At 49.1% G+C, this 21438-nt stretch overlaps 1 protein-coding gene and 1 pseudogene across 2 annotated transcripts in view; both read right to left on the reverse strand.

Moving 5' to 3' along the window:
* The window catches only part of Fbxl2 (F-box and leucine rich repeat protein 2), a 55043-nt gene that overhangs the window by 4768 nt on the left and 28837 nt on the right, over window positions 1-21438 (reverse strand). Inside the window, exons 5-13 of one of the 2 annotated variants that reach the window (XM_036192586.1) lie at window positions 19499-19593; window positions 12531-12599; window positions 12338-12433; window positions 11156-11282; window positions 10989-11063; window positions 8424-8554; window positions 6889-6949; window positions 6116-6160; window positions 5554-5610 (exon numbers count right to left, since the gene is read on the reverse strand). In XM_036192586.1, coding sequence (XP_036048479.1) covers window positions 5554-5610; window positions 6116-6160; window positions 6889-6949; window positions 8424-8554; window positions 10989-11063; window positions 11156-11282; window positions 12338-12433; window positions 12531-12599; window positions 19499-19593 — 756 coding nt within the window. Of the gene's footprint in view, window positions 1-5553; window positions 5611-6115; window positions 6161-6888; window positions 6950-8423; window positions 8555-10988; window positions 11064-11155; window positions 11283-12337; window positions 12453-12530; window positions 12600-19498; window positions 19594-21438 lie in introns of those variants that run through there. The other variant, XM_036192587.1, reaches the window with a different exon arrangement.
* LOC118587032 lies at window positions 1843-3028 on the reverse strand (annotated as a pseudogene).

Genomic DNA, 21438 nt, shown 5'->3' on the forward strand with positions numbered 1-21438 from the left:
CCTTAAGAGAAGTTTTGGGGTTATTTTACATCAAATGACTTATTGGTCCATTTCACCTATGTTGTCAAATTTATGTAGTTGAATGTATCCGTAATGTGAAAATTTGAAATTCTTCAAAATCGAGGAATGTTTGAGTATCAACACAGTACCACAAATAGGAAATCCACAGCCAACCTGAGGCAGGCCACAGTTGAACACAGTAGCAGACAGGAATGAGTTTGGTTTTAGCTTGGACCCTAATCCCAAGCACACTGTAGAAGTGTGCATGACAAGTGTGTAGTGAGAGAGACTGGAAGCCCAAAGGCCTCTGTCCCAGAGGTCTTTCTGGACAGACCTGGTGACAGCCAGCCTGAGGGCTGTTTCCAGAGCAGCAGCAGCGTTGCCATGACATTGTTTTCAGTTCACTCATCTCCACCATGTTCTGTCATTTGGGTTTGGGCTTCTTCACTTGTTTCTGGCTTCTTGGACTGAAAAATGAAATCCCTGGGACCTTTCTCCAATGCGGGCATTGGTGTCAGAACCTGCAGAGCGCGGTCTTAGTTCTCCCACACAGCGGGATGTGACTTTCATTCAGTTTACCCTCTCCACTCTCGAGTTCCCCCTTGACTGCTCTTCAGTTTCCACGTGTAAACTTTTCTGTTGCCATCTGGAGCTGAAGGCCTCTAATTCTCTAGTTGAGGCTATTACTCAATGGGGCTCTGGGACCTGTTCACAGTGCGCTCACTGCAGGACGCATCCTTCCTTCAGCTTCTGGTAACTGCCTTCTACCCATGCGACTCTGACCGGGCATCCCAGAGAAGTGTCAACCCCTACAGAAAACGACACTTGTCTTTGGGGGAATGGCTTACTTCACTTAGCATCATGTCCTCAAGCTCATCTGTCTTGAAGCATGTGCCAGGATTTTCTTCTGTTGGAACATTCTCTATATGTGTATGCAGCATATTGCATTTATCTATTGATGGACATTTGGGCTGTTTCCCTTTGGCTGTTGTGGATTATTGCTTTCAGTTTGGATGAGCATGTCTGTCTCTCACATCCCCCATTCTGATTGGCTTGGTTCCATTTTGTTGGTGATATTTTATTTTATTTTTTTAATATACCCAGTAACAGCATCGCTGGGCCATGTACTGCAGTTTGTAACGTTCTGAGGATCCACCACATTGCTTTCTGGGGTAGTGGAACCATTTTCCATTCCCACCAGCAGTTCACAAGGGTTCTAACTTTTCCATGTTCCCCCAGCACTTCCTCCACCACACAGGATCCAGAGCTGAGAATTCTCAGCCTTTGATGAAGGCAGTGTCAGCTCAAGGTTCCTCGTGAGGAACTGGCTTTGGTGGCTGGAGAATGGATGATGATGTGGGTGGTGGCCGTGGCAAGCATTGGTCTGTCTGAGGTTTGATTCGCTTGAACCTACAGAAACATTTTCCAGCTTTGGAATTTTTAGCCGTTTCAATTCTAACTGTGATACTGTGACATCTTCTGTTCCAGCTCCCTAAGGCCCTAAACTAACCCTCTTGTTCTTCATTTTCTTCAGGCTGTTCTCACTTGCCAAGAGTAGGCAGGCCATCTCTGTTTTTGGGTCCTCCATTCTGCTTTAAGGCCACCCACTGAATTTTGGTTTTAATTTTTTGAACAGTTGAATATACTGAATCTATTCACAGACATTGATTTTCTGTTGGTTTTACTGTGTTTTCATAATTTCTAGCTGGAATGTTTCTCTGAAGTCCACTTTAAAATGCTTTCATGTTATCTGGACTTGTCATCTTTTTTTTTCCACTAAGCAAAACATATTTAATAAGAAAAATCACTTCTTTTTTAAAAAAATGTCCTTTCATGCTAAGTGTATACACACAAAAAGAGGCGGCTGATTCCTGGTTTGAGAATTTAATATCCTGAGGTTATGAAGCCAGGCTACATCCACAAGCTGGCCCCAGAATTCTTGGCTTCCCTGTCCTAAGAGGTAGGCAAGTGCAGAGACTCCCCTTCGCTGCCCTCCAGGGAACTGGGGACTTTGGCACCTGTGCCAGCTGCACCAAGTACAGTGGCACTGAAGTTGTGGATAGGCAGAGTGCTAAGCCACTGGGCCATGGACCGCTCATCCCACTCAGTGCTGACAATGGTGGGATAGATGTATTGCTCCTTGAAAGCAGCCACCTTCCCTTCCTGTGCCCAGTCCAGGGGCTCATGCAGCCCATCACTACCAAAGCGCTGATTGTACTTCTCAAAGTGTACCCTCTCCAGGACGAGGCCAAGACCTGGCGCCTTTGGCACATCCACCTTCTCCTCGCCCCAGCTGCGCTCCAGCACACTCTCAGGGGCATAACCCTTCACAATGGCTACCACCAGGCCAACCATCTTCTGAATCTGGTATAGCATGAAGCTCTGGCCCTTCACCTTGATCACAGCAAACTCCAGGCCCTCTCGTAAAAGGGCTCCTCACAGTATATTTCCAGAATGTAGTGGCGTACACTGGGCTCTCTGTGCCCCTTCTGTGAGGTAAAGTTGTGGAAGTTATGGGTGCCAGAAGTCGGTTGACCTACTGCAAGGTCTCCGCACTCAAGCGATAACTCTCATCCTGTACATCCCGGTCTTTGTGAGCAAAGGCAAAGGTGCATGTAGCTAGCACTGGTCCTGGCATCACACTTGTTCTTGGAGTTGAACCCGCCCGTGACCCCCTTCAGTCCCAGAATCCGAGTGTGGATGGAAGGTAGCTGCTGATCTTGTCCAGAATGTCGTCAATTAGCCACACCTGAGAGATACTACCTGCCCAGCTGCAGACACACCCTTGTCTGTGCGAGCACATCGCCGGAAGGACATCTTCCTCATATCTGTGCCTTGGTTTCCAGGGATACAACCTGCCTGGACTAGAGCAGATACCAAATCATCTTCCATGGTCCTGAACTGAGAGGACCCCAGATTCCTCTGTGTCTTCTCTCTGCCTTGTACTGCCCTGAGCTGTCTTGTCTGCCTCAGGCCAGAGCACTGCCTGCTTGTTGGACTTGTCATCTTGGTGGTGCCCGCTGACCATCTCTTCTCATGAGTCCAGATTGTTCTGTTGTATCTCAGACCTTATAATGTCCTATTTACATCTCATTGCACCAGGCCTGTGGCACGACACTGCTGTGGGGAATGCTCTGTTAACATACAGTGGCCAGGAGTCCCCATGCCCAGTCTGATCCGATGCCCATGGGGGTTTGCCACAAGTCTCTACACACGGTGCAGTGCTTCCTAAGAGACACCTCAGGAGTAGCCTGCCAGCAGAAGTACGAAAAGCCACAGCCTGAGGAATGAGAGCCAGTCCCCTGCCTGAGCCTGAGCCCTCCCTGATCTCCAGCAGTCACGTTGGAGAAGGTGGTTCAATACTTCAAGAACTGGTTGGCTGCTGAAGAAGCCACCTGGTGCTCTGAGCACACGAGCCAGAGTGTCAGAGAGGATTTGCTGCCCTGGTCCTTGCTGACTTTCCTCCTTTGATGCGAGATGGCTGTCATGGCACAGTGCCTTCCTAAAAATGCCTGAGCCTCACAGTGGTTGGGATGGTCCCAGCACTCACTGCACAGGTGCATGCCCTCTCTCTGTCTGTCCTCCACAGTGACAGTCTTAAACCACAGGCCCAGTCCTTCCTGGAAATCCCACAGCAGGAAGCCACCTTGGATTTACAGAAAGCACCTTTACTGTTTAAAGGCAAAAATCAATGCACAGATGGGACTAAAGAGTCAAAGGGTAGCCAGGGGCATTGGTGGCGCACACCTTTAATCCCAGCACCCGGGAGGCAGAGGCAGGTGGATCTCTGTGAGTTCGAGGCCAGCCTGGTCTACAGAGTGAGATCCCAGAAAGGCGTAAAGCTACACAGAGAAACCCTGTCTCGAAAAACCAAAAAAAAAAAGAGTCAAAGGATAAGATAAAAAACGTTAAAAACAAATTATTCCAAAAAAAGCAGAGAAAAAGAAAATTAAAAGCAATAGTAAACAGGTCACAATCCAGCTGTAGCTATCACATTGAATGTCAATGACTAGATTGACTAGATCTTCCCATTCAAAGGTAGAGATTGGGGCTCAGGATTAGTTCAGTGGCAAGAGTAGTGCCTCGAATGGCTGAGGCAGGGGAGTAGGAATTAGGCAGGTATGATTGTTCAGGGAGCCTGAGACAGGGCTGTGAACTCCTGGCTAGCCTAGGCTACACAAACTGATTCCAAACAATGCCAAGAGTTGAAGGGTGTAGCTTGGTGGCAGAATGCCTGTGTGGCAGGGGCAGGGAGGAGGGCTGAGCCTCAGGACTGAGAAGACTTAAAAAGGCAAGCAGAGGAGAGGTGACTAGGTGATCAAAAGCTTGTATGCTCTTACAGACAACCCAACTCCCTGTCTCTAAGAGACATAAACAGATAAGCTGAAAGAAAAGCACATGTCACTCACAGTATCAACAAGCTGATCACATCCTATAAAGCATATGATGCCAAAGTTGGCTCCATGGGTTTGTGTGCATTCTCAGCCAATAAGGAAAGCTAACAGAGCAGCTAGGCAGTGGGAGGGCATCTGTGCTGGAGGTGATGTGGGGAGAAACTATTTGTGGGCACATGGGAGAGCCTTACGTTTTCTAAATCTCAACATCCTGAGATGCTTACAAGTTCTAAAGACATCAGGGCACATCCCTCACACAAAGATTCAAGTTTCAGAGTGGAGAACAGGTTGCTGCTGCCTCAATTTCCTGTTTTCTCCAGTGAGAACAGCCCTGGTCAGTTGGCCCTGAGAAGAGTCTGCAGTGAGAATCTACAGCTACAGCATTTAGCTCCAGACTCAGCTCTGAGGGGGTTTCCACTGCGGCTCCAGGCCTCACTGGCTGCTAGTGATCCTTGGCCATTTCCACTTTGGGCTCTTGGGTTTCTGGAGTAAGCTTTTTTTGACCTTGTTCTTTGAAATGGGGTCTCTACATGCTGGCCAGTCTGGGCTCACACCTCAGAGTGTCATCACCTTCCAGGAGCTAAACTCACAGCTGTCACCTCAGCCCACCTCATTTGTGGTGTCACAGTTCACTTTACTCCTATGACCCATTTCTAGAAGCAGCATGTATAAAGGGGGGGAGGCTGCATTGAGAGGGGGTTTTGGTGCTCAAACCCCCTAGGGAGAACTGGTTATCGGAAGGCATTCCCACGAAGGGCAGTGGGTCCTGTTCTCACAGGAACCTACCATGACTGCGTTAGGGCTTTCAGGACATGCTCAGACCTCTTTCCATACAGCTGAGTGACTATGAACAGCAGACCTATCAGGAGGCTGGCCCCGATCTGTGATCCACGTAAGGGCATTACACATGCCAGCTCCCATCGTCCTGACAAGATGAATATGAGGTTAACTGAAGTGATGGGCTTTGGTCCCCAGCAGCTTCACTTCCTACAATGGAAGCAGTAACATCCAGACACCCCACAGCCCGAGTTAGCCCAACGAGGAGATCTCTAGACCAAGAGAGGCTTTACCGAAGGGTGCCACATGGCACTGGCTGGGGGAGGGCTTTGATTAGTAAGACATCCGTAAGACATTGCTGTGGCCAATAACTCAGACTCACCAGGGCTTGCAGCTTGGGACAGTGAATGGAGAGCTGGATGAGGGTGCTGTCAGTAATCTGGAGAGAAACATGCTGTCAGTGTGGCTTCTACGCCAGGACTTAGCACCTAATCCTGGCTTCTCCTGAACGTGGGGGTCAGAGGGTACAAAAGAAAACTAACACCTCATCCCAGCACACTGGGCTCCAACTGTCAGCTCCTGGGGAGGCACACTCTTGTCTGGCCTTGCTTCTGGTGCCTGAGGGAGCCTAGACAGGACACAGAAGCAGGTGGACAAGGGAGTTCCCCAGGACCCCCTTCTCTGCTGATACCCTATGACCTGACGTGCAGGTTCACTCCTCTCATAGGCTATGTATAAAATAAAAGGGATCATGTTTATGCTTGGAAATGGATGGTGCTCTCTTGCATGTCCCTGCTATAGTCTGCCTCAAGTTCCTATTACAAGTGGTCTAAAGGGGCCCAATCCCCACCACCATGCTGGGGAATGATAGCCTGTGCTTGCTACTACTCCAAGCCCCCAGCAGTGACAGAGCAGCCCTAAGAGGTGGCCAGAAGTCCACTCACCAGGACACATTCTTCAAGATCCATCTTCTCCAGGTCATGGCAATTCTGAAAAAGGCCACAAGACACGTGAAGAATGGCCCTGCAGCTCCCCCGCTCCACTGAGGAATGGGCCCACTTCTACAGCTGTCCCAAACCAGCAATTCAGAATGGCTGCCCTCTGAGTCAGTGCTCACTTTGGATGATGGCCGTGACTACTGGAGGCCACATCATCCTCTCAACCCAGAGAGGGTTGACGACACATCTTTCTCACTACAGACTCAAGGAGGGCCTAGAAATGGATGCTCTGTCCTGTGGGAGGTAAGGACAGGAGGACACAGACAGGGTACCACAGGCAGTATTCAAGACAGAAGGCAGAGCACAGCCCTGCAGGAGAAGCTGAGCGGAGGCCAAGTTGGGTTCACATAGAAAGGGCACCTGCCTCTGGAGAGGAAGTTCTGTTCAAGATGGGTCTCACTGACAAAGCCCATGGGCAACACATGCCCAAGGAGAGCTATGAATGTGGCCCAACATTTTTTCTCAATGAATAGTTCTTAATATGAACTCTGTAACTGACAACGTAATGCTAAAAGGTTCAACACGCCTTCCAGGATCTCCCTAGAGTCCTGGCTAGCTGAGAAAAAAGTGAAAACCTCCCAAAAGGGTTCTATCCTACCTCATGATCGTCTCTTCTGAAGTGAGATTTTGGTTTCTTTTTGCTCCCCAAAACTACCTAAGTAACTCTGAACTCTGGGGGTTAATTACAACACGGTTGTATTTCAAACTCCATGCCTTACCCGTGCTAAGAGTGTAAAGCCTGCATCAGTCAAATGGGAGCATCGGGCAGCCTCCAAAATTCTGGGAAGGGGCGAGGGAAGAAAAAGCAGCAGAGCCTGGTTAACAACAAACACACTGTATGCTGCACATCCTCCAATCTGCTCTGTTCTGCGGCACACTGAGCTGTGGTCGCATGCAAACACAGCTCAGGACCCACGAGTGGCACCAGGATGGGGGACTGGAGCAGAGTCCTCATGTCTCATCACAGGCATAGACAGTGATCTAGGAGCCTGCCCACCTTTTTTTTTTTAACACAATTAAAATGGATTTTTGCTAAACAAAATCATGAGTTAATTCTCATAAGAATTGAAACAGGAGGGGCTGGAGAATGGATCAGAGGTCCTGAGTTCAATTCCCAGCAACCACATGGTGGTTCACAGCCATCTGTAATGAGATCTGGTGCCCTCTTCTGGCATGCAGGCAAAACACTGTATACATAATAATTAAATAAATAAATAAATAAATAAATAAATAAGAAGAAGAAGAAAAGAAGAAGAAGAAGAAGAAGAAGAAGAAGAAGAAGAAGAAGAAGAAGAAGAAGAATTATTAAAACAAGACCCTGTGATGGTGGTACACACCTTTAATCCTAGCACTCAGGAGGCAGAGGCAGGAAAGGCACAAAGCTACACAGAGAAACCCTGTCTCAAAAAACAAAACACAACAACAACAAAACCCTGCTGGTTTTGAAATAGAAATCTACAAGTTAAAAGTCTTGCTTCCCTCCTTATCCATCATGAGATGCAGGACAAATTGACTTTCCTCTGCGTCTCAGTTTCCGCTGAGAGTGAGTGTCCACTCACGAGGGTGTGTTGAGTGAAGTCAGGGTGGCACAGGGCTGCAGGGAGCAGCTCCTATCAGGCACCAAGCTCCTGTATGTGAAGGGTCAATGCTTGGGGCAGTGGACAGCAACTCTACCTTGGTAACCAACCTTTTTCCGTTATTCAGGAGACAACAGGCACGCAGCTGCTACTTTCCCAAGTTTACCCATCTAGTGACTCTAGTGACAGGTGCCACAGAGTCTGTGTCTTGCCCCCCCCCCCCCCCCACCCCAGGCTGCTCACTGTCAGACCACACTAATGGCCAAAGCATGACAGCAGGAGTCAGATTATGGGCCGATGCATGAAACAGCAAGAAACAACATGTGAAGAGTCATCCTGAGGGGCTGGTGAGATGGTTCAGCAGTTAAGAGCACCCAGGTTCAATTCCCAGCACCCACATGGCAGCTCACAACTGTAACTCCAGTTCCAGGGGATCTGACACCCTCACAGACATACATGCAAGCAAAACACTAATGGACATAAAATAAGAATAAATCATTTAAAAAGATGCTTAAAAATGTTCTTTAAAAAAAGCCATCCTACCCCACACCTTCCTCCCCGATGGGTTTGGCACTGCCTTACCCCAGTCCACCCACCAGCTCTTGGTTCCACCACTCCTCTACCCTCTGGAAGCCTGGTGCTCCTGGAGCCATAGAGCAAACGTGGGTCATACTCACTGCAATCTGGGGCAGTTCAAGCCCAGGGCTGTGAGAGATGCATCCGTGAGATTGCTACAACCCGAGAGGCACAAAGCCTGTAGCCGGCGGCAGCCCCTGCAGAGCTGCACCACGCCCTCGTCAGTGATGCGCTGCAGAGAAGGGAAAGGGGTACAGGAGTCCCAGCACTGACCGGAGGCCAGGAGAATGAGCCTGCTGCTGCCCACCAGCACTCACCCTGACATCTACACAAGACACAGCAGGCTGGGTGTGACAGCACAGCACTCGCCTGTAGTCCTGGCACTAAGAAGGCTGAGGCAGGAGGATTGCCAGTTCTAGCCCATTCTGTACTACATAAGTGAAACTCTACCTTAAAAAAAAAAAGAAAAGAAAAAGAAAGCAGCCAGGTTTGGTGGTGCACACCTTTGATCCCGGCACTTAGGAGGCGGAGGCAGAGGCAGGCGAATCTGTGAGGCTAGAGTCAGCCTGGTCTACAGAGTGAGACCCTGTCTCAAACAAACAAACAAACCTGTCTAAAAGCAAAATAACAGTAAATAAGTCAGTCCAGGCTATCACTAAGTTGGCAGGTGCCTCCCTGGCATGCAAGAGGCTCTCTCTCCCCAAGTTCAACCCCAGCACTACTCCACAAATGAGGGGAGAGGTCTCTGCACAGCTATAAACTAGCCTAGTACACTGCTAACACTAGACACTGGAAGTCAGGGTTCTACCCAGAGTCATCAAAAGAGACTGTTTTCAGGAGAAATTCATAAACTCATGTGACAAAACATGAAATAAAGAGCTCACGAGACTCCCTAGTTAAAAGACACGTCAGTGTGGGGCTAAATGTGTAGACAGTGATTCTTCATGTACTCCTAGAAATCGTGTTGTGTTTACATGTATATAACATCTCACCAAATAATTGAGAGAAAAGGGAAACTCGTTGCTCATAAATTCCTTGGAGTTCTATTTCATTTGTCTGTAAAGATCTGGAACAGTCTTTGCATTCCAGTACACTGATTCCCGCAGACATAAGCATGGAGCTATCCTCTAGGCTCACCACCGGCCAGTGTTAGCTCTGTGTAACTGGGGCCTGTCCTTTGGCCAGTCCAGGCCGATCTGCGAAGCAGCTATGGGCAACTGCTTTCCCTTCCACCGGCAGGCCCTCGGAAGAGCAGGATTCACTCGCTAAAAGCTGAGTGCAAGCTCTTTTTCTCGTTTCTCCAAACTCTAGGTTCCCCTTGGGTCATGCAGCCCAGGGCTGTGTACACCCACACAGCAACAGTGAGGAAGACCGGTAGTCCTTCCAGGGCTAGAGAAGAATGTTTCTCTTGCACATACCGTTTACAGCACAGCTACGTGCATGCACACGTGCGTGCGTGTGTGCATGCGTGTGCCCAATCTCAGGTGTCATTCTTCAGGTACTGGCCACCTTCTTTTTTGAGACATACTCTGTTCTGGCTCAGAACTCACCAAGTAGAGGAGGCTGGCTGGCAAGCCAGCAGGAGGAATCCCACTTCCTCTGCTCCCCAGTGCTGGCGCTGTGGGACATGCCTCCAGGCTCAGCTTTTTCACATGGGTTCTGGGCTCAAACTCTGGTTTGTGTGCTTACCTGACTGGTAAGCTCCCCAGCCCAGTACTATTATTCTCACTGAGGAGTTAAGGAGTCATCACCCCAGTGCATTAAAAAGGAATGAGGGATGGGGATTTAGCTCAGTGGTAGAGCGGTTGCCTAGCAAGCACAAGGCCCTGGGTTCGATCCTCAGCTGAAAAAAAAAAAGAAAGATAGATAGATAGATGAGGGCTGGAGAGGTGGCTCAGAGGTTAAGAGCACTGACTGCTCTTCTAGAGGTCCTGAGTTCAATTCCCAGCAACCACATGGTGGCTCACAACCATCTGTAATGAGATCTGGCGCCCTCTTCTGTGTACAGAATAAAAAATAAAAAAATAAAAAAATAAAAAAAAATTTAAAAAAGGAATGAGATATTGAGAGCTTACCAAGCTGTTCAGGTCTAACAGATAGCTAGTTTCAGCATTCCGGATTTTTCAGTTTTGAGAGTCAGCCAGGCATACTGGCCCACCACACCTGTTTTCAGTATGTTGACGCCTGAGAACTGTGAGTTTCAGGCTAGCCTGGGCTATGCAGTGAGACCCTGTGTCTATCTCTCATATACATGTGTGATATATACGTCATATATATTCATATATGTTTCTAAATATGAAACAAGTATATGAATCCAGGTGCAGAGATGATCAGGACTGATTTCTATGATTTGGGGAGGTGCCGATGTGCTGAACATGCTCTGCTGCCTTATCCCTGTTCTCACCTTACAAAGACTCACAGCTCCAATGAAGACAGAGGAGGAGGAGGAGTCAGGGCAGGGTGATGTGGCCATCTGCCAGCCACTTGGGTATGTGCGGCCAGACAATGGGGCTGCAGGCAGGTGCTGGAGGCAATGGGGCACGGATGTGGGGGGACGGGACAGGACAGGGGGTGGGGGTGGGGGTGTGGGGGGAGTAGGGGGAGTGGGTGCGGGGGCCGGGCAGGGGGCAGGGGGGGCTGCGCACAGGTGCCCCGTCCATACTTACCGAGCAGGACTGCAGGTTGAGGCTCACGAGCTCGTGGCAGTGGTTCTGAATGTGTTTCAGAGCTTCATCCTCTAACTGAGTGGATGGGGGAAATGAAAGAGGGATGAGAGAACCGTCAGGTCAAGATGAATGCCACAGCAAGCCAACAGGCGACCCCATGTCTGTACCTGTGTGCAACCCCTCAGGAGCAGGGCTTTCAGGCCCCGGCAGCCCCGGACTAGCGCCTCGATGCCTTCCTTTGTGATCTGGTCGCACCAGGACAGGTTCAAATACTCCAGGTTCCGGCAACCATCGCTGAGAGAACAAACAACAACAGCACCCTGTGCCGCCTCCTGCAGACAGTGCTCAACTCAGTACACCACGGCAGCCTGGACAGGACGCGGCCCAGGGCCGCCTGCACCACCTCGTCCTCACCCGGTGGAGTCACTGCGAATGTCTCAGACCGAGAAGCTAACCAACCAGTGTTGGCTTTGGGGTTTCTCTGTGTAAGTGCACGTATGTGTGGGTGCATTTCATGTGTGGCCAGAAGTTGACTTTGGGTGTCCTCCTCAATTCCACACCATCTTTTGTTACTAACTTTTAAAAGATCGGTTGATTGTGATGAACTCACAAACAGAAACACATGCCACAGCTAGATTAAGTGAGTCTAACAGTGATCCAGCCTCACACACTATCAGTCTCAGTGAACGTCTATGCAGTTAGAAGGGCCGTTCCAAAGCCACGGAGTTTCCCTTAGGATTTTGCACTTTTAGTATCAATTACAATTTCATGTACTTATCCATCACAAAAAGAAAAAAGTGATAGAATTGAAAACACAAGATGATTAGCTTTAAATTGTCTTTTTAATCTTAAATTTGTATGTGTTGGGGGGGCTGGGTTATGTGTCTATGTATGCAGTTGCCCAGGGTGGCCAGGAGAGGGCATCATACCTCTGGATCTGGAGTTACAGTCAACTGTAAGTTGCCCAACTTGGGCGTCAGGAACTTGGTTCCTCTGCAAGAGCAGCGTGTGCTCTTAACTACTGTGCCCTCTCCCCAGCCCCTGGCTTTATGTCCTCTTCCAGGGCTCCTGTGCCCATTCTCATTCATTCCATCCCTCCTTACCACACAGGGTCTCTCACTGAACCTGGCTGGAGCTCCCAAACTCAGCTAGGCTGGCTGAGCAGTGAGTCCCAGGGATCCTCCTGTCTCTACCTCCCCAGGACTGGAGTCACAGGCAGGTGCCACCATTCCTGGTTGTTTACATGGATTCTGGAGATTACAACTTGGGTCTTTATTGCCCGACAGACCGTGCCACCTCCTCAGCCCACACTGGGTATTTTCTTGACCCCGAAAGCCAAGTGCTCTCACCTGATCCCCTTTAAGGAGTTGTTGGTAACAGACACGCAGGACGTGAGATCCAGGTGTTTCAGCTTGGAACAGAATCTGCTAAGGCTGTAACACGTGCTGGAAAAAGGCAGGCACACTAAAGATATTTCCAACCTTGTTTCTCACCCGGTCTCCCTGGGTCCTCTCTGTCCCCAGATCCATTTTTATTCCTTACCTGTCAGTGATTTTTGTGCAGCCATTGAGGTTTAAATGTTCAATGTTTCGGCAGTTCTGTGCAAAGGTCCTAAAAGGGGTGGGGAGGTAAAAGTTGAGTGGATTTTTCCCAAAAAAAAAAAAAAAAAAAAAGCACAAAAAACTTTAAAGCAAAATGATGCAGAGACCGGAGGCCACAGGGTGGCTGCAAGCTGCAGGGTGGCCAGTAGAGGGCAGCACAACCATCCACTTAGAACAGTGCTTTCCAAGTAAGGCCACAGACTCCCTGGCAGATAGGAGCTCAGTAACCTGGGACGCTTTCAGGTACTGCATGCTACTAGCCTGGCACCACACTTTGAGAAACGAAGGTCCAAGCTACCTGTCAGTTAACCCTCCTCCGGCCCCATCTTCGGGATCATCTGAGATGCGAGGCCTGAATTTCTCACTGGAAAAGTCATTTTGCAGCAAGGGGTGACGTCCTTCCTGTACCACGCCCTGGGGGCGCTCTGACCACCGTCAGTGTCATCAGTATCAGACCCGTGCTGACTGACCATGGGGACAGTAGGGACAGAAGCAGACAACTACACGCCACTACCTCTCCTTGCCAGGGTGCTCTCAGGCGATCTGATCTTCCTCAGCTACAACTTTAGTGTCAGAGGACCGAGTCCTGCTGTTTCATGGAGTAGGTCATCTGCTCACTTTGTCCTGCGAGTATAGGGATGGGGAACTAAACTGGATAAAATCCAACAAGTCCACGATGTCAAGGAGTGTGAGGGGAACAGAATGCCAGCAGTTGGCATGTGTGCCCTGACATTTGCATCTGAATAACTACCTAAGGCTGGGGACAGAATCGGCTAGGATGGGATTGAAGACCACCAAGGTCCCTTGGTGCGTATAGTGGCTACGAAACTTGAAAATATGCCATTGTTTCTGGGATTGGGTAGTAAGAAGAGTCGAGCCTCAGGAATACAGAAGTACCTAAACAAAATGCCACAGGAACAAAAACTGCTCCATAGCCAAGAAGGTAGAATTCACGATGCCTGCCCAACACCAAGCAGAACCCTGTGTGCTTTCAATGGCAAGGAAAAGCTAGATCTACAAGGAACAGAGAACTCTCCTATCCTATCCAAGCCTGATAGCAAAGACATCAGGCCAGGGCACTGAAAAGTCTGTTTACCCAGAATGCTGCAGAGCTGCAGTGCCAAGTGAAGACATTCCATGGAGACAGGAGAGGGTTTTGTTCATTTGAGAGGAAGACATGTTAAACATGACTGTGATGAAAATGTACTGATGGACTGATTAACAAGAAATTAGATGTGGCAGGTAGAAAAAAGATCGGTGAGTCCGCAAAGGGCAGGGCAGGGCATGTGCTGGTGGTACAGGGTTTGCCGACTGTGTCTGAGGTCAAGACAGAACAGTGTTGTTGACAAGTGTGGCTGACAGCAAGTCACAGATCACACTAGGAGAGCAAGCAGTCTACAGCAGAACCCAAGCCTGAGTGCGACCCTGTGCTACACAGAAAAACCAGTTCTGGTCAGGGGCAGGCTCGGTGGGAAAGGCTGGCATGAGTGACCCTGGGTTCAGTCATTAACAACTGCCCCCCAAATACTCCAAATAGATCTTGTTTAAATCACAAAACTTCTAAGGGGTGGTGGAGTTGTAGAACGCCCAGCAGTCAAGAACACTGGCTGCTTTTGCTGTAGTGGGTAGCTGTTCTGTCTTTGACCTTGAAGTACTGCCTATGACCTTGTAGTACATGCCCCTGGGGCATGGCTTCTCAGCCACCCTTAAGACCTGAGATGCATCTCTCTTCACTCCCTCATGGACTTGGATGTGGGACTGACTGAGACAGCAGAGACTGCCCAGCATTCCAGAACCTGCGACAATTCTGTTCTGTACAGTGAGTTTTTCTCCTGAATAAATTCCTTTGCCCAGTAAACAGACTCCGTGGATTTCTCGTATTATTTTGCAGAGGACCTGCATTCGATTCCCAGCACCCACATGGCAACTTACAACTCCAGTTCCAGATCTGGCACCCTTTTCTGGCCTCAGTGGACACCAAGCACACTTGGTGCACTGTCATGAAGGCATTACTACATACACATAACTAAAAACAAACAAATCTTCAGGACTTTCAGAAGAAAGGCACAGGTCAGCATGTTTGCAATGTCAGGTGAGGCAGCAAGTTCTTGTGTTCCACAAGCAAGAAGTCGGTGAAATGTCTTCCATTAAAAACTTCACTTCAGGAGCTGGAGGGATGGCTGAGCAGTTAGTTAGCAACACCTGCTGCTCTTCCAGAGGCTCCAAGTTCGGTTCCCAGAACTACATGGTGGCTGTCAACTGTCCATAACTCCAGTTCCAGAGGAACCCAATGCCCTCTCCTCACCCCTGCAGACATGTGTATATACAAGGTGCACATAGATCCATGAAGGTCCACACACAAACATAAAATTTAAAAATTAAATAAATCTGTATAGGAACTTCCCTTCAGACACACAGACTGGAAGAATGCATTTACAAAGGTACTTTGACAAGCACTGGTATCAAAAACAGCAGGCAGTGGTGGTGCACACCTTTAATCCTAGCACTGGGAGGCAGAGGCAGGGGTCTCTGTGAGTTTGAGGACAGCCTGGCCTATAGAGAGAGTTCCAGGACAGCCAGGACTGTTACATAGAGAAACCCTGCCTCCAAAAAACAGAAAAAAAGAACTCTCAAAAATCAATTAAAAACAACCTATGAAAAAAATGGGCACATGACCTAGACAGACATTTCCCCAAGATCCATGGACAGTGAGTCAGCATAGGAAGACATCCAGCAGCATCAGGACCAGGGAACTGCAGGACAACCCACAAGATGCCACTGGGCACCACGAGGGCCAAAGTGAAAAGATCGCGCCACACTAAAGGTTGGCAGGAACATGGAAGAACTGTAGAGTCACAGGCCACCGTGGGAACTTACAATAGTGCATTCTGCTTGTGAAACAGATTGGAAGCATCTTAAAAGTTTGACTGGGGGTTGGGGGACACTGAGATGGGTCGTCAGGTAGTAATGCTTGTTGCCAAGCCTGATGTCACTGCAGCAGACCCTGACTGACAGTCACTGCATGGACTCACAACTGCAGCAGATCCCTGAGTGACAGTCACTGCACAGGACTCCCCGCTGCAGCAGATCCCTGAGTGACAGTCACTGCACAGGACTCCCCACTGCAACAGACCCCTGACTGACAGTCACTGCACAGGACTCCCCGCTGCAACAGATCCCTGACTGAGAGTCACTGCACAGGACTCCCCGCTGCAACAGACCCCTGACTGAGAGTCACTGCACAGGACTTCCCGCTGCAACAGACCCCTGACTGACAGTCACTGCACAGGACTCCTCACTGCAGCAGACCCCTGACTGACAGTCACTGCACAGGACTCCCACTGTAGCAGATCCCTGACTGACAGTCACTGCACAGGACTCCCCGCTGCAGCAGATCCCTGACTGACAGTCACTGCACAGGACTCCCCGCTGCAACAGACCCCTGACTGACAGTCACTGCACAGGACTCCTCACTGCAGCAGACCCCTGACTGACAGTCACTGCACAGGACTCCCCACTGCAGCAGACCCCTGACTGACAGTCACTGCACAGGACTCCCACTGTAGCAGATCCCTGACTGACAGTCACTGCACAGACTCCCCACTGCAGCAGATCCCGGACTGACAGTCACTGCACAGGACTCCCCACTGCAACAGACCCCTGACTGACAGTCACTGCACAGGACTCCCCGCTGCAACAGACCCCTGACTGACAGTCACTGCACAGACTCCCCACTGCAGCAGATCCCGGACTGACAGTCACTGCACAGGACTCCCCGCTGCAACAGACCCCTGACTGACAGTCATTGCACAGACTCCCCACTGCAGCAGATCCCGGACTGACAGTCACTGCACAGGACTCCCCACTGCAACAGACCCCTGACTGACAGTCACTGCACAGGACTCCCCGCTGCAACAGACCCCTGACTGACAGTCACTGCACAGGACTCCCCGCTGCAGCAGATCCCTGACTGACACTCACTGCATAGACTCACAACTGCAACAGACCCCTGACTGACAGTCACTGCACAGGACTCCCCGCCGCAGCAGACCCCTGACTGACATCACTGCACAGGACTCCCCACTGCAGCAGATCCCTAACTGACAGTCACTGCACAGGACTCCCCGCTGCAACAGACCCCTGACTGACAGTCACTGCACAGGACTCCTCACTGCAGCAGATCCCTGACTGACAGTCACTGCACAGGACTCCCACTGTAGCAGACCCCTGACTGACAGTCACTGCACAGGACTCCCCGCCGCAGCAGACCCCTGACTGACATCACTGCACAGGACTCCCTACTGCAGCAGATCCCTAACTGACAGTGTGCACAGGGAGACAGCACACACACACACACACACACACACACACACACACACACTCAGTGTGCACAGGGAGACAACACAAACTAACCCCTCTGAAACTGGGAGCTGAGATCAACTTTCCCAAGTTGTTCCTGCAGGCATTCTGGTCACAATGACCACAGCTCACTAACACCTGAGTCAGACACTGGGGGGGGGGGGGGGGCAGCTCCAGGCTGGAAATATGGTAACAAGAATGAACAGTGAAACCATTCCAGAAACCATGTTGTGTTCAGATGCGGATGCTTGATAAAGTATATAGGCCATAACTACACCATGAGACAGGCTTTATACTGGACGCTTTCGCTCAGTTCTGTGATCACAGCAGTGTTCCAAGCACACCTAAGGCTAAGCTAAGCTTGGGAGTCCAGTGAGGCGAGTATATTAAGTGGCAATTACAAGAGGTTACTTTTATGAATATGTATGAGTCTCTGTGTGTGCCATGTGAGTGCAGGTACCCACAGAGTCCAAAAGAGGGTGCTAGATCCCCTGGAGCTGGAGCTACAGCAGGATCTGAGCTACTGGGCACGGGTTCTGGGAACTCCACAAGAGCAGCCAGTGCCTCCAAGCTCTGAGCCATCTCCCCAGGCCCTAAAACAAGTCCATCCAATGGTAAGCCTGACATCTCCATAGCACCTGTACCTCTATGGGATGCATTACTGCTGGGCAGTAAGAGGAACAAATGGTATCTCCAGCAAGATGAATGAATGAATAAATAAATCCAGGGCAACTGTGCTGAGTGGCAGGAGCCACACACTGGAACAGAGTTTCCCTCCGACACACAGCATCTAAGTAATCAGGAAAGAGTTTTGGTTTCAATTCAGGACAAACTACTAAATGTTCTTGGCCTCTCAACGGTGCTTCCTACCGGGTGTGATGATACCCACCTTTAACCCAGCACTCAGGAGGCAGAGACAGGCGGGTCTCTGTGAGCTCCAGGCCAGCCTGGGCTACACAGGGAGTTCTAGGCCAGCCAGGGCTCCATCATGAGACTCTAAAAACAAACAATAAAATGGCATTTCTTTCATAGTCCCCACCAGCAATCCACATTTTCACATTTATTTGGGCGTCTTCAACAGGACAACTATTAGATTTACGTCTTGCATCATAAGCTATACCAGGCCTATTAGTAAATTCCCCTTTCCTGTTAAGCTAGACTTAGGCCATTCCACTGGTGCACAAAACCGATCAAGTAGGGCTTAAAGATCTGAACCATTCCCACTCACCCCCCACTCCCCGAGACAGGGTTTCTCTGTAGCCCTGGCTGTCCTGGAACTGGTTCTGTAGACCAGGCTGGCCTTGAACTCAGATCCACCTGCCTCCGCCTCCCGAGTGCTGGGATTAAAGGCTGTGCCACCCTGCCCAGCTTGAACTAGTCTTTAATATATCAGTAGATCTACCCTGTACACAGTGACGGTTTCATAATGGCATTTTTCACGGTGGTAGCTCAAGCACATGACCTTCATCTGCCCTTCCCTCCTTAACCCAATAGATCCTCCTCTACTTTCTACTATATTCTTACTTTAAAAAAAAAAAAAAAAAACAACCTCATGAAGGCAGAGTGTGGTGTGGATCTCTGTGAGTTCAAGGCCATCCTGGTCTACATAGCAACTTCCAGGGCAGCCAGAGCTAATCAAGAGACCCTATCTTAAAAAGAAAAAAAATCTTCAAGGGCTGGAGAGATGATTTAGCAGGTAAAAATGCTTGCCGTCAGGCTGATGTTGTAGTCAGCCTCCTGTGTCAAGCTGTGTCAACCATGTATAAACCTGGAGTCACCTGGGAAGAGGGAACCTCAGCTAAAGAACTGCTTCCATCAGACTGACCCGCGGCCAGGTCTGTGAGACATTCTCTTAACTGCTGATTGATGTAGGAGGGCCTGCCCACTATGGGTGACACAATCCCTTAGCAGGTGGGCCTGGGCTGTAAGCAGTGTTCCTCCACGGCCTCTGCTTCAAGCTCTTGCCTTGAGTTCTTGCCTCAGTTTTCCTTGGTTTCCCTAGATGATGGACTGTAACCTGCAAGCCAAATAAACCCTTTCTTCCTCCAACAAAGCATGGCTGCCTGGGAGGAAGGGACTGTGCATGTATTGTACAGGTGCTATTGATCACCATAATAAAGTAGTGTAATTAATCCGTCCCATCATGAGTAAGCAAAACTCTATCTTACAACACAGGCATTTCTGAAAGAGTTAATTTGTGTGTGAATAAAGTCTTCTAAGAAACTGGAAGATGAGAGGGCCAGAGGAGAGTAAGCAAAGAGTCACAGGCGGGCGCTGCCCCATCTGCCAGCCATCCGATGCGATGTGGGCACTCCAGGCACAGCCACTCCTAACTGCCCCACCTGCATCCAGGAGAAAGAGCTCACAGCAGGCAGGTGAAGCCATCTGTCCCCAGACTGCCCCTTTAGGACAGTGGGGTGTCAGTTATTCTAAAAGCAGAGCTCTCTTTATGCACACTATCACAGAAAGGACTTAATGGAAGAAAAGCATAGAACATGTTTGCTTTGCTTTTGCTGATGTCAACCATCACCTGCAGTGGCTGTCACTCACTTCAAGGAAGAGTCCCCAACGCCGATGCAGCCACGCAAGCTGAGTTTTCTAAGGAAGCCACCACACCTCTTGGAGATGTTTTCCACCACTCGGCCCTTAAATGGAGAAAGGTGGGAAACAGTCACTTTTTCATGCTGTTATTAATATTTAATAACAGAATAAGCTGAACTGTAAATGAAGTTTTCCAAATGCAGCAAGAGACGCACCCGATGGTCCGAGTCCATCCTCACCTGTGTCTTCCAGCACAGGGAGGATTCTCTGAGCACCTCACTGCCTTTCACAGGATTGGAAAGCACCCTCCCCACTCACAGCTATTCCAGATGTTCCACTGGAATGTAGCTGTGGAAATAAAATAATGCTAAAAAGCAAGTCAGTCTTTTTAATGTATTGTGTTGTATGTGCAAGTGGTGTTCAGTGTTTTACGTATAGCTAGCTATCTTGGCAGAGACCTGTAAACACTAGGGATCTGCTAGGACACAAACCACAACACCATCAGAGGCTGACACTACACTACAAGTCTGACCGTCCACAGTGGTGGTATTCATTATGTTTTCTTGAGGATCGCCTGAGCTATTTTTTAAATATTTTATTTGTATTTATGTATATGTGTGTGAGTACCCACAAAGGCCAGGAGAGGGTGCTGGATCCCCTGGAGACATAGCTTGTAGGAGCTGATGATGAGCCACCCAACAAGTGTGCTGTGAAGAGAACTGGATCCTCCAGAAAAGCAGCAAGTGGATGTCCACAGGCAGCTTCCCTTTCCGAGTGAATGCACAGGAGGTGTGGCCTGGGGGGAGGTGGGGGAGGGGGCTGCAGTGGAATGTAAACTAACTATCGAAACAAATCATCAATGAGCTGGACGGGCTTGGGGGGAGTTGCACAGGGGAAATACAGGGCAGAAGTGACTGTTTCATTGTATACGTGTATGAAATTCAAGAATAAAGAAAAATTAATGTAAACATATAAAAAAGAAAAGAAAAGCAGCTCTTAACCCCCAAGCCATCTCTCTAACAGGAGTTTATCATTTTTAAGCAAAATCCAAGACAACTGTAAAATAAATCTTTGCTACCAAAGAGGAAAGAAGATTAGGACTTGGAAATCTAAATTGTAAGCAGCTAACAGCAGAACCCACAGCAGCTTCTGGTAGCTCTCTCCACTGCAAGACTTTATTCTTTTTTTCACTGGAACAACAGTTATGTACCAGAATAAAAAAAGTTATGTACGTGGCGATAATTATGCACCACTATTTCTAAGAGGGGGAAAACAGCAAGGCCTTTGCTAATTCACTGTTTATTCAATAGCCCTTGTTACCTGCCTGACATAGCACACCACAGTCATGCTTAGGATAAGAGGCTCTGGGGAGGCTTAAATAGGCTTTTAAAACCCAAAGTTATGACTTTAACATATCACTTTTTGGACTGGTTACACTTTTTAGTTAGATCTTTGAGAATCTCGTATTATCTGTTTTCGTCAAATCCTCACAGACCCACCCTTCCTTACGCACCCAACCTTGTGGGCTGTCTTCGTTCTTTTCACTCAGCAAGTCCAGTCTGTGCCACCGCACATTCTCGGGTATGTGCCGCTCCCCTGGAGCACCATCAGCTTACCAGGGGTTATATTCTTTTGTTTGTTTTTTGTTTTTCGAGACAGAATTTCACTGTGTACCCCTGGCTGTCCTGGAACTCACTCTGTAGCCCAGGCTGGCCTCAAACTCACAGAGATCCGCCTGCCTCTGCCTCCCAAGTGCTGGGATTAAAGGCGTGCGCCACCACTGCATGGCTCAGGGGCTATATTCTTAAAGAAAAGTGACTCCTCCCTTTCTTAACAACTATTAATTGTCAATAGTTCCTCAGCTATAGGTGGGTAGCATTTGTAACTACAAAAATGATGAGGAATGGACAATTTCTTTTTTATTTTAAAATTTTATTTATATGTATATA

Source organism: Onychomys torridus, chromosome 7 (genome assembly GCF_903995425.1).
Source record: "Onychomys torridus chromosome 7, mOncTor1.1, whole genome shotgun sequence".
In the NCBI taxonomy this organism is placed as follows: domain Eukaryota; kingdom Metazoa; phylum Chordata; class Mammalia; order Rodentia; family Cricetidae; genus Onychomys; species Onychomys torridus.